We start from the raw sequence: 13,434 nt of genomic DNA, 5'->3' as shown, positions 1-13,434 counted from the left end.
AACTACCCTGGGCATGTGTGGATGCACACGTACGTATGCCCCAAATCCCAACAGGATAGATAAATGGAGAAGGGATTTCAGTGTGACCACGCCCACTGGGGGTGCTTTCTCTCTCTGCTTCTCTGTGTCTCTCTATCACTCTCTGACAAGCACATGGAGCTCCTGTTTCTCTCCCTCCCCCCAAAAAAGATAGCAGCAAGATCTTATCTTTTTTCCCTTGATTTTCTTTTGATTTTCTTAGAAAGGTAAAGACCAGTCAGTCATAAAAGCATGTAACAGATGGTTTGTCATGTTTTGGGACTAGAACAAAACAGTTCACTTAGTATTTTGTAGAAAGTAAAAACAGCATAACTTTATTGAATTGCTGAAAATGACTTTCAGACCCATTTTTAGGTTTCTGTTAGTTTGGTTTCCATGTTTGAGTCACAGGATTTTAGAATTTGAGAGGTGGTGTGGTACAGAGAAAGAGGGTTTGGAATCAGGCATTCAGACCTTAGTGGGGACTTCGGACAGTCATCTGTTAAACCTTGCTGTGTGACAGCTGACTCCAGATTGAGTTTGGCGACTGTGGCCTGTTGTTTTTCCTGACTCTGTGGGTTGGCTGTGCTCAACCCAGAGGTTCTTCTGTTTTACATGGAACATTTTGTTTATCAGAATTTGTGATCTTGGGAACCAGCAGTTAGCATAATGGCTATGTCGCTGGACTCCCACGTAGTCGACTGCGGTTCACGTCCTGGACCCGGTGGCTTAAAACTCACGCCTGGCGCGCGTGCGTGCGTGCCCAAGATCCCGAGAGGAGACTGGAGGAGAAGGGATTGTGGCGTGACCATTCCCCCTGGGGGGTGATTTCTCGCTTTCCCTCTCTCTGTCTCTCTCTGTCTGTCTGGCGAGCGCATGTGCCCTATAGCAAAAACCTCTCAAAAAAAAAAAAAAAGAATTTGTGATCTTGGGGCAACAGAACAATATGGTAATCTTTTTTAGTATTTTGCTATAAGGTGCATGTAACTGACCAGAGAGAAAGAGAGAAATCACCTGTCAGGGGATGGCCATGCTGCAGTCCCTTCTCTTCCATTCTCCTCTCAGGATTTTGTGCGTGCACACATGCCCAGCGTGATTTTTGAAGCTGTTGGGTCCTGGACTTGAACCGGGCTGTCACCTCTGTGGGATCCGCCTGCCTTAACCGCCATGCCACCTGCTGGCCCTGTATCCCTTTTCCAGTGGGTGATGTGAGTTTGTGTACAGAGGAGCTGCCCTTATGAGGGAGTGGGAAGTAGCTGGAGCCGTGTGCTCTGGTAAGTGAGCATGGATGCCTGAGATGGGTGTCGTACCGGCGGCTGCACGTGCCTGGTAGAAGTGAGAAAAAAAGGTGACCTCTGAAGTTGTGTCTCCTTGGCCAGGGTGGGGAGGAGGAGGTCGGAGAAGGGGAGGTGAGCGGCTCAGGCAGTGTGCGTGCTGCCTCACGCTTCCCCACGCTCGGCCGTTAGGCATCTTCTGGGTTTGTAAGTCAGGCAGACCCTGTCTGAGCGTGGAAACACCGTGTCCTGCAGTGCTGTGGTGGGTTAGTTCCAGCCCCCCCTTTTCCTTACCTGCAGATTCCAGAATCCGTGGACACTTAGGTCCTACCTGCAGAATGGCGCAGTGTTTCCCCGGAACCATGCAGCCAGCTGCGTGTCCACTCGTATGTTCAAAACCCAGTTCCGTTCAGGTGATCGCAGTGTGAAGGCAGTGCCCCTGCCCAGGCTTCTCATCGTCCTCCCAGAGCTTTCCCGCACAGACCCAGCTCGTGGTACCCCTGCAGCAGAAGGCTCCTCGGAAGGCGGCCCATGGGCCGCACTTGGGGGTCCGTGTTCTTCACGTTGGATCGCCCCTGGCCGGCCGGGTCCTGGGGCATGAGGAGTGAGCATGGGCTGCGCTCAAGGCCGCCTGCAGTGAACGAAGTAGGTAGGACAGACAGTCCTTTTCCAGGGCGAATGCGACACCAGAGAGGAGCTCCGTGCTGGCGGGCCTGGCCTGGCAGCGCTTGTGCTGCTGGAAACCTCGCCTCTGCCTTCAGCCCTGGGGCGGGCGTGGCGCAGCCAGGGGGCCGGCGTGGCCTCTCGGTCAGCGCTCACATACGCCAGAGCAGAACGGTGGCAATAGCCCAGAAGCCCATCACCGAGCAGTGGGTGGGGAAGCGTGGCGGCCAGTGGATCATTGGGCACCAGGAGGAAATGAGATCTGATGGTGATTGAACGCTGGCAGCGCCCCACCTTGAACGAGATCTGTCCGGAGACCACGGATCACGTGCTTCCCCTGCGGTGGAGCGTCCAGACCAGCAAGTCTGCAGGGACAAAAGTGGGCCTGTGGGGCCTGGGGGCAGGGGAGTGTGGGAGAAATGCGGAATGGCTGCTCATGGATGCCGGCTTCTTTGGGGGTGATGAGAATATTCTAGAATCGTTTGTGATGATGGTTGCTCAATTCTGGGACCACACTAAAAACCACTCACGTGCCATTGAAATGGATGAATTAAGTGGAGTGTGAATTATAAACCAGTAAATTCGTTATTTTAAAACTGGCTTCTGGGACCAGCAGATGGTTACGATGTTGGATTCCCACCTAGTTAGCTGTGGTTCGAGTCCTAGACCTGCTGGCCTGAAGATCACGCTGGGTGCATGTGCGTGTGTGCCCAAGATCCTGGGAGGAGATGGAAGAGAAGGGATTGCTGAAGGGCCTTCCCCCTGAGGCGTGGTTTCTCATTTTCTCTCTCACTGCCTCTGTCTTTCCCCCCACCCTAGGAGCTCACATGCCCTAAGGCAAAAATCTCTTGAAAGAAAGAAAGAAAGAGAGAGAGAAAGAAAGAAAGAAAAAGAAATCTGACTTCCATGCCTACATCTGTCTCAGGGAGGGCCCTTCTGGTCTTCGTCGTTTTACAGTTACTGAGTTTACCAGTATTCATTCACCTTTTCCTAGTTTGCTTGGCTCTCTGGTCCCTTCCTGCTGTTGGAGTGGAGGGGAGCAAAGACCTGGACTTCACAGAGGCGTCCTCTGGAGACCTGGGTGGCTGCACCCTGGGTGCCACTCGGTGACAGTTCCACCCGGGGACACTGCCTCACAGAACCATTGGCCGTGGCTCTGCCTTTTGGGAATCGCTTGGTCACTGTCTCAGGCGTGGCCAGTCCACCTGTGGTTCTGTCGCTGATCCCGGGGAGGCTGTAGCGTGTCCGCGTATGTAGCTTACTGACTGCAGTGGCGCATGCCGTGTCGGTGGCTGAGGCGGTCTCTTCCCATGGCCTCACCGCCTTGGTCTGTGCTGGCGCAATGGTCCCCGTGGGCTTGGTGTGTGGTAGCACAGGACCTGGCAGCGTGAGGGGTAACTGCCAGTGCAGCCACAGTGACTTCCCGGGTGGAGGTACCCCTTCCTCGGGGCTGCCTTTCTTCTGCCTGTAATTGCATATTTGACTTCAGGGCCAGCGGTAGCCTGGTGGGTAAGGGGCTGGATGCCACATGTCTTACAGAGCAGTTTGAGTTCGGGACCTGGCAGCTGAAGAACACAATGGGGATGTGTGTGTGTGTGGCCAAGATCCTGAGAGGAGAGTGGGGAAGAAGAGATTTTCGTGTGGCAATCCTCCTTCGGGGGTGATTTCTCACTTTCCCTCTCTCTGTTCCTCTCCAGCTAGTGTATGTGCCCTTTAGGGGGAAAAAAAAAGGAAAAGAATACTTGACTTAAAAGAGAAATAAAAATGGAGTAAAGCAAATAAAATGTTCTATCATTTGGCTCCCGTGCGCTCCTTGGTGACAGTTGTCAGAGTTCTACTGCGACATTCTTTCTGGGTCTCTCATGTGTGTGCCTCAAGCCTCCCGAGCGTGCTTTCTCACTTCACACCTTTGTAGCTTAGCCACTTGAACCTATGGTCTGTATCCGTGTTCCTACGCTTTGGAGAGGTAGAAAGGGCTACTCTTTTTTTTTTTTTTTTTTTAATCAGAGATTTTTGCTATAGGGTGCGTGTGCTTGCCAGAGGGACAGAGAAAGACAGAAAGCAAGAAAGCACCCCCCAGGGGGAATGGCCATGCTGCAGTTCTGTCTCCTCCATTCTCTCAGGATTTTGGGCATGCACACACACACGCCTGGCGTGACTTTTAAGTCACTAGGTCCGGGACTTGAACCGCAATAAACTACATGGGGATCCAGACACGTAATCATTATGCCATCTGCTAGTCCCAGGATTACTCTTAATGGATATCTGATGAATTTGAGTAAAAACACATAGCCAAATAAAGAAAAGAAAGAGTATTTTAGATATCGATTGTCTCTGTTACCACATGACCTAACTTGCAAGTTGTTTGTTTGTTTTTGGACTGTGATAGCTGTGCTCACTAGAACGAGGGAGAGGAGGAGAAAGCACCTCCTTGTGGGGTATGGTCACGCCACAATCCCTTCTCCTTTCGCTCTTTCTCTCTTCTTGCAGGATTTTTGGGGCACACACATGTGTACCCTATGTGTTTTTACACTGCTGGCTGGGCCTGGACCCACATCAGCCATGGGAGATTGTCTTTAACCACCAGGCCAGGAGCAGCCTGGTGAGCCTCTTACCGAGGCTGTTATCTACAGAGCACCTGCAGGTTTGGTGGGCCCTGCGTCCAGTAGGCACGCTGACTGTGCCTCTGCCCGTCCCACATGTGCAGTAACTGCTGTCCCTGCTGCAGCCCCCCACCCCCACCTCGGAGGTCTCCCAGGATATGGACAGATGAAGAAGAAACCAAAGAACTTCCTGTAGGAGTGGGACAGACGTTATTCAGGGGTGGGCCACTAGTCGGAGTCTGCTCCGTGGTCATTTTGTACAAAAGTGTATTCAGCCCAGTGGAGAATCTGAGAGCCAGTTAAGATGAAACCAATGAATTATTTATTCACTATTGATAAACAGATGTATTTTTTCCCTTTTTCCCCTTTAGGTTTTTAAAAATTTCTCCTTAGAAGAGAAGAGAGCTAGAGAGATAGGTACCCATAACAGGGTCTTCACACTGATACGTCCCCAGCCCCAGCTAGCCTGGGCCATGGTATGCGTTCGGATGCCTGGTGCAGACAGGGAGGCCATCGGATGTGAACCAGGGACCTTGCCATGTGGCTCCAGTCGCATTAGTGCCGTGCCACTGCTTGACCCAACGTATTATTTTCTCATTGCATAGTTTTTTGTGTAGTTCCTGTAAAGACAGGGCCTCACCATGTTACTGTGCTCCTCCTGTTTTGGCCACTCAAGTGACTGGGTCCTCAGATGCATGCCACCACACCTGGCTTTCTCAGAGTCTCTGTCTGTTGCCCATGCTGGCCACGGGCTCACTCTCGTCCCTCCTGGGTGGTGGGACTACAGATGTGCCCCCCTCCTCCGGGCTCTCACTGCATGTTTTTTAATAGAAGTTTTTGCCTTAGGGTGTGTGTGCTCACTGGAGAGAGAGAAAGAGAGAGAGAGGGAGAAGGAAAGTGAGAAATGAGTACCACTACCACCTCCTCCCACCCTCCACCCCCCCAGCTGAGGTGGCCATGCTGCAATCCCTTCTCCATTCTTCTCCCAGGGTCTTGGGCACATGTACCTGGTATGATTTTCAAGCCTCCAGGCCGGGACTAGAATTGTGGTTGGTGATGTGGGAGTCCAGTGATGTGGCCGCTATGCCGTCTGCTGGCCCCGCATGGTTTAATTTCTACAGCTTACTGTGAGGCCAGCTGGTAGAACTCTCATCTTGGGCAGTTTCTGCTTGATCGTAAGTGCTTTACAGTACTGTTCCCCACTTCTCACATGTGATGTTTATAGAAACCATCTGGCACCCCAGAGTTAACTAGAGAGAGCTTAGTCACATCTGTATGGGATATAGTGAAGAAATTTATTACACTTTCTTTTTGACATAAATGTGTTACGCAGTGACATACAAGAGCTGTGGGGACGTTAGTTGTGGCAGGCTGGACTTTAGGCCACTGCAGACCTCCTTTAAGAGGGCCTTCAGCTGCGCATCTTCAGAAGGGCTTTGGGGCACAGGCCAAGGTCACACATTTGGGCACTGCTAGCCGGTGACGTCATAGTAAGTCACGAAGGCTTGCTTGTTGGGGGTCCTCTCCAGCAGGTGGTTTTTGCCAAGGGACTCTCTTCTGGCATGATCAAGCCTTTCTCCTAGGAGGTTCTTTCTACCCAAGTCTTCTGAAGGTGGCAGACTCACTCAGGGTCTGAGGGTCCTCCCAGCACTCCTGCTTCCTCCCCGTCCTTCACGGCATCTGCTCCTGCTTGTTGGAGGACTTGAACTGATGGAATAAGAGAGAATGAACTAGTGTAAGACTTTCAGTTACAGTTATTTTTAAAGTGAGAGGCTCGAATTTGCTTTCTGTGACCATAACTTCTATCTTAGGTTTTGTCTGCAGTGGCTATCATGCAATTTCTGGTGAGGTTTTGCAAAGATGTCTATAATTTTGTCACCAATAGTTACAGAGTGGACACATCCATTAAATGGTAGCAGATAGTAGGAGGAATTCATAGTTGTCTGATAGTCATCAACTTCTTTCTTATTTTTAACCAGAATTCAGATGATTTTAGTATCTTTCAATTGGCTATCCCAGGTATTATCGTTCTTTTCTTTCATTGTCAAATATGTTATTAAAATTGTCTAACAAAATTTAAATCTCGTGAACTTTCCATATTAAATACTTAAAAATAATCATACAGTTTTTCTACATACAGCTATAGCCCCATTAGTGTTGATAATTCTTTGGATTCAAATAGTACATAAGGGGCCAGCAGATGGCGTGGTGGTTGAGATGCTAGACTCTCACATGGCCGACTACTGTTTGAGTCCTGGATCCAGTGGCTTGTTTTCTCATTTTCCCTCTTTCTCTCCCTCTCTCTGATCAAATTAAAATAATAATAATGAATACACTTAAATAAGTATTAAAAAATTAATTGAGCATCAGTAGTGAATCTCTTTTTCTGCTGCATATTATTTAAAAATGTTGCTATAGGGTATTTGCATCGCTGGCTGGAGAGACTCAGAGAGGGGCAAAGTAAGAAAGCAGCCCTGGGAGCATGGCCATGCCCCAGCCCCTTCTGTGTTCTCCTCTTGCGATTTTAGGCATGCTCACTAGCTGCTGGGTCCAGGACTCGCACCAGACAGTTGGCCACGTGGGATTGTGCAGTTCCCTGTTTTTGAAACTACCTTTGCCTCACATCCTTTTTGCATAGGTTAATGGGTCCTTTATAAACATTAGTGCCAAGTCCTCTTTCTGTCTGTGCTTCTGCTCTCCAAGGCCGAGTTTAGTCCCAGAGTTCTTTCTGATGGGCTTCTTTATGCAACTCAAGCCACGTTGGAATGATTTATTTGAGAAAAATTCACTGAGTTCAGACATCGGGAAGATCCAAAAGCTACGGTAGAAAACACCTTGTTCATTTTCCTTTGAATTTATTCTGTCAGGAGAGCTAAAGGGAGGAAATTGAATGTTCTTCCTAACTTTGCGTCTACTGCTTAGGTTTTTAACCTTGACTGTATGTTGAAATCATCCCAGGAGCTTTGGAAAATACAAATAAGGGGAAGAAGTTATAGAATAGTGTGCCACAGCAGAGTTAAAAATATGGAGAACTCAAAAGTTACTTCCAAAAAAATGAGTGGAACGGTTATTACATGTTCACAGCACAATGTAATGTTCAGCCTTGAAGGTCAGTGTGAGTTTATCCTTGATTTAGTACCCGCTGTATGCATGCTTTGTAAAACCACACTGCACCCCAAGAAGATGTGCATCGATTGTATGTTAACTAGAACCCATTCAACAAAAGTACTAATCCCCAAGCCCCACTCACCGAGTTTCTAATCTGAGTATCGGTAAGGCAGGGCCAGGTGATTATAGGGTGCAGCCAAGCTGGGACCACTGCCCTCCTTGAACGGTCACCGTCTCTGTTCAGAAGGTAGCGGTTAGGCCAGGTGGTAGCATGTGGTTAAGGCGGCTGCAGCCCATGTCACCCGCTGCATGGTGTGAGTCCCAGACTTGGTGACTTGAAAAACATACTTGGTGCATGTGTGCGGGGGCCCCGGAATCCTGAGAGGAGACGAGAAGGGATTTTGGCATTGCCATCTCCTCTGGGGGATGAGCTCTCCTGTTCTGTTTCTTTCTTTTTCTGGCAAGTGAGTGCACATGCTCTATAGCAAATTAAAACAAACAGGAAATGAGCAGAAGGTTTATGGCCTTTACTGTTTGTGAGATTTGTGTTGAGAGGGGCTGGAGCCATCCCAGTTACGAACACCCAACCTCTGATCTTGGTTTCAAAGTACCGTTCTCCACTGAAAATAACCAGGGTTCTTGGGCTGGAGCCAAGAAAAAGAGGAGCCTAACCTTTGCTTGGTTAGACTAATGAAAGGATGATGGGACATAGTGAAAGAACCTAAAATTTTGAGGACGTTCTGCTGGTCAAATCTGGAGAAATTTGAATACAGAATTAAAGTAATAGATTATAACCCATTTGAGGGGCTAGCAGGTGTTGTAGTGGTTAAGGTGCTGGACCCCCATGTAGTCAACCATGGTTTGAATCCTGGACTTGTGGGCTTGAAACTCAGGCCAGGCATGTATGTGCGTGTACCCAAAATCCCAAGAGGAGGGTGGAAGAGAAGGGACTGTGGCATAGCCATCTCCTCCGAGGGGTGATTTCTCGATCTGTCTATGTCTGTCTCTGTCCCTCTGGGGAGTGCACGAGCCCTGTAGCAAAAATCTCTCTCTCTCTCTCTAAAAAGAAAGATTATAACCCATTGAGTGAAATAGGACTGATAGTCTGTTCTCATACAGGCAGATAAAGTAATAAATTGCAAGTTGATAAGAAATGGACCATTGATAGTTTCAAATCAGAGCCCTCACAGCATGTTTCATTGCGAAGAGAAACCTAGTGACCCCACGTGAGTCAGTGATCAGGGGTTAACTGGCGGTGGAGTGCATGGGGTTGTGTGTCGCCTGTAAGACCTGGAGGACTTCAGGGTTACTTCCTTGCGGCTCCTCTCACAGGTGGTTCCCTGAGTAGAATTAGGGAACCCCAGGCTGAGGGGTGTGTCTTTCTCTCTCTCTCTCTCTCTCTTAAGATGCTTGTAAACTACTTCTTATGAAAGAGGAAAAGAGAAATGGACCCCCAGTGGGGTCTTGTCCTGCTGCAGTCCTCCCTGCAGCCTTCAGCCAGCCAGGGTCGTGGGTGCCCTGTCCAGGCCTCCCATGCACCCGAAGTTCACTTCCACAAATAACTGGCCAAGGTCATGGAAATTGAAGGGGGCTCAGTCACTATTTGATACTGAAAAATGCTGAAAGAGATACAGCAGCCAGACACAGTGCAGTGACGGGTCTGAGCCTGACCCTTTCGCCAAAGGAGACACTGTCACTATAAGTGGCCAGACATGCTTGGAGTCTGAGGCGGGAATGGCTTGTTTCCTGGTTTTGGTGGTTGTATTTTGTTATGTAGAATATTCTTGTTTGTAGGAAATGCGAAGTGTACAGTAATTTGGCAAATTATTCTCAAGTAGTTTAGGAAAGAAATTCATTGTGGTGTTTTTGCAACATCTCGGTAAGACAAAATTGTTTTAAAATTAAATTCATGCAGGGAACCAGCAGTTAGCGTAATGGCTATGTCGCTGGACTCCCACGTAGTCAACCGTGGTTCACGTCCCGGACCCGGTGGCTTAAAACTCACACCGGGCGCGTGTGCGTGCGTGCCCAAGATCCCGAGAAGAGAATGGAGGAGAAGGGATTGTGGCGTGACCATTCCCCCTGGGGGGTGATTTCTCGCTTTCTGTCTCTGTCTCTCTCTGTCTGTCTGGTGAGCGCACGTGCCCTATAGCGAAAATCCCTCCAAAAAAAAAATTAAATTCATGCACACCCAGGCCATTCGGGATAACTGCACACCCCGGCTCCTCCGGAGTCACACAGCTGTGCTGAGGGCCTCGGAGGAGGGGCTTCTGGGAAAGCCAGTCAGTGTGTTTCATGGACTATGTTTTCCAAACAACCGAAGCCCTACCCGTCCTAAAATGCTTCTGACTGTTGTGCTGTGTACGTGGGCACACTGAGCTCGTGTGTCTGAGCCACGTGGGTACGTGTGATTGTGTTCTGAAGCAATATTTGGGTCCAGGCCCACTTTTTAGCCTTGGGGATTTTGTTTTGGTTTTAATCTCTCAGAGTCTGGTTTTCGGTTTTGTTGATGTCTCAGTACATTATTTAATAGTTTGCCAATTCTCTTTCTAGTGTGTAATTTCTAATATGCGAGAAGTTCAAAAGCAAGGTCTTTGTTTTTTTTCCTTTTTTAAAAGTGTTATGTTGTGGGAACCAGCAGTTAGCGTAATGGCTATGTTGCTGGACTCCCACGTAGTTGACCGCGGTTCACGTCCCGGACCCGGTGGCTTAAAACTCACGCCGGGCGCGTGTGCGTGCATGCCCAAGATCCCGAGAGGAGAATGGAGGAGAAGGGATTGCGGCGTGACCATCCCCCCTGGGGGGTGATTTCTCGCTTTCTGTCTCTATGTCTCTCTCTGTCTGTCTGGCGAGCGCACGCGCCCTACAGTGAAAATCTCTCCAAAAAAAAAAAAAAGTGTTATGTTGGGGCCAGCAGTTGGTATAATGGTTACATTACCAGACTTCCACTCAGTCGACTGTGGTTCAAGTTCCAGACCCGGCAGCTTCAAACTCATGCCAGGCGCATGTGCTCAAGATCCCTCGAGAAGAATGGAGGAGATGGCCATCCTCCAGGGCGGGGGGGGGGGTGGGGTGATTTCTGGCTTTCTGTCTCTCTGGTGAGCACACATGCCCTATAGCAAAAATCTCTCTCTCTCTCTCTCTCAAAAAATGCTGTGTTAACAAAACTCAGAGAAGGGTTACAGAAGAGACTTCGTGGAAGTGAGGCGCTCATGTTGTCCTTGTCAGTTTGATTCAGGACTATGGCTGGGTTTCAAAGAGTTTTGAAATAGTAAGGAGATACTATAAATAGCAGGTGATTACTCCGTCATTTTATTAATGACCTGGAATGTCATGCAGTCAGGTAATTTAAAAGGAAAACCTGATTTTTAAAATTAATTTTTTTCTTTTAATTTCAGAGCTCCAGAGATCATACTGGGGTTGCCCTTTTGTGAAGCCATAGACATGTGGTCCCTGGGGTGTGTAATTGCGGAGTTGTTCCTTGGATGGCCGCTCTACCCGGGAGCCTTGGAGTACGACCAGGTAACAGGACTGTCACATCATCGCACGGAGTTGGTAGCAAGTAAAGAATGATGGACTTGAGGAAATGGGTGGCCCCAGGAACACAGTGTTTGTGAAAAAAAATGTAAAGAGGGAACCAGCAGTTAGCGTAATGGCTATGTCGCTGGACTCCCACGTAGTCAACCGTGGTTCGCGTCCCGGACCCGGTGGCTTAAAACTCACGCTGGGTGCGTGTGCGTGCATGCCCAAGATCCCGAGAGGAGAATGGAGGAGAAGGGATTGCGGTGTGACCATCCCCCCTGGGGGGTGATTCTCGCTTTCTGTCCCTCTGTCTCTCTCTGTCTGTCAGGTGAACACACGCGCCCTATAGTGAAAATCTCTCCCCCCTCCCCCCCCAAAAAAAGTAAAGATAAAGAGGCAGAACCTGGGATCTTACAGAATTTAAGTTCAAGATCTCCAAATCAGTACTTGATTTTAGAAATTTTATTGCGGAAGTAAGTTTTCATGAATTAGTTAAAATCCACAGGCCTCCAAAGCTAGTTTTGTAGAATTCTTAGGATTTCCGCATCACATTTTCTACTGTGGACACACACAGGGCTGGGCTGTGCACACTTAGATAATTGTGCTGCGCTGAGCTGACAGATTTCAACGTGTGAGGGGTCAGCCCCTCCCCAGGGATAGAAGCTCCCCGGGGCCTCAGGCTGGGAGCTTCGTTGGTGTGAAGTTCTTCATAGTCACCCCAACTGTCTTCAGGCCTTTGAGCTGTTTTCGAATGGTCCTCAGAGTCTCCTTTAGTTCTGTTGGATGGTTTTCAGTAGCCATATTAAACACACTTTTCTTTGGCGTCTTCGGGTGTTGTCATTGGTTTCTCTAAGCTATTAGACAGTGCTGTTTGCTAGTGTCTTGATTTTAATACCAAGATTTTTTCTTTGAGAAATGTCACCTTAATCGTTAGTATTTTAGCATCTCTCTTATTAGAGAGATATATATTCAACTCACTTTTTTTTCTGAAGAGGTTTTTGCTATAGGGTGGGTGCGCTCGCCAGAAAGACAGAGAGAGTAAGTTCAAGATCTCCAAATCAGTACTTGATTTTAGAAATTTTATTGCGGAAGTAAGTTTTCATGAATTAGTTAAAATCCACAGGCCTCCAAAGCTAGTTTTGTAGAATTCTTAGGATTTCCGCATCACATTTTCTACTGTGGACACACACAGGGCTGGGCTGTGCACACTTAGATAATTGTGCTGCGCTGAGCTGACAGATTTCAACGTGTGAGGGGTCAGCCCCTCCCCAGGGATAGAAGCTCCCCGGGGCCTCAGGCTGGGAGCTTCGTTGGTGTGAAGTTCTTCATAGTCACCCCAACTGTCTTCAGGCCTTTGAGCTGTTTTCGAATGGTCCTCAGAGTCTCCTTTAGTTCTGTTGGATGGTTTTCAGTAGCCATATTAAACACACTTTTCTTTGGCGTCTTCGGGTGTTGTCATTGGTTTCTCTAAGCTATTAGACAGTGCTGTTTGCTAGTGTCTTGATTTTAATACCAAGATTTTTTCTTTGAGAAATGTCACCTTAATCGTTAGTATTTTAGCATCTCTCTTATTAGAGAGATATATATTCAACTCACTTTTTTTTCTGAAGAGGTTTTTGCTATAGGGTGGGTGCGCTCGCCAGAAAGACAGAGAGAGACAGAGAGATAGAAAGCGAGAAATTACTCCCCAGGGGGATGGCCACGCCGCAGTCCCTTTTCCTCCATTCTCCTCTCGGGATCTAGGGCACGCACGCACACGTGCCCAGAGTGAGTTTAAGCCACCAGGTCCGGGACTTGAACCGCGGTCAGCTACATGGGAGTTCAGCGACATAGCCATTACGCTAACTGCTGGTCTGTCAACTTACATTTTAATGGAAGATGTTAGTAAAAAATCAAGAGTGCTTATATTAATATTATTTTTCTGTGATTCACTAATAATGGATAAATGTAATTTTTATTTAGATGATATGCTGTTTAACTTTTAGGAAAGAAAAAACTGAAAATGGAACATTTTAAAGCACACATAATTATATAATATAGTGTACTTTTATTCTGATTCTCAGGGTTCAGTTTTCTATATCAAAAGGAATAAGAAAGGTAATTAGTTTGGGTCACTTAAATGTTCCCGAGGTGACTTAATTATTAGATTGGATTTTATCATTTGCTGCATTAATTTTTCATCATCTGCCAATGACTTCCTACCCATGAGCCTTCTCTTTTAGATCAGGTTTTTTATATCGTCTACC

General features: G+C 48.0%; 1 protein-coding gene across 6 annotated transcripts in view; it reads left to right on the top strand.

Moving 5' to 3' along the window:
- Positions 1-13,434, top strand: part of HIPK3 (homeodomain interacting protein kinase 3) — a 108,738-nt gene that overhangs the window by 51,866 nt on the left and 43,438 nt on the right. For all 6 annotated transcript variants that reach the window (XM_014593083.2, XM_006162113.3, XM_006162112.3 and 3 more), the window contains exon 3: positions 11,065-11,188. In XM_014593083.2, the coding sequence (XP_014448569.1) occupies positions 11,065-11,188 (124 nt within the window). The remainder of the gene's footprint in view (positions 1-11,064; positions 11,189-13,434) is intronic.

This window comes from Tupaia chinensis, unplaced genomic scaffold, assembly GCF_000334495.1.
Source record: "Tupaia chinensis unplaced genomic scaffold, TupChi_1.0 Scaffold139733_1, whole genome shotgun sequence".
NCBI classification, from domain to species: Eukaryota; Metazoa; Chordata; class Mammalia; order Scandentia; family Tupaiidae; genus Tupaia; species Tupaia belangeri.
The sequence above is the reverse complement of the archived record's forward strand: the minus strand, read 5'-3'. Positions and strand labels throughout refer to the sequence as shown.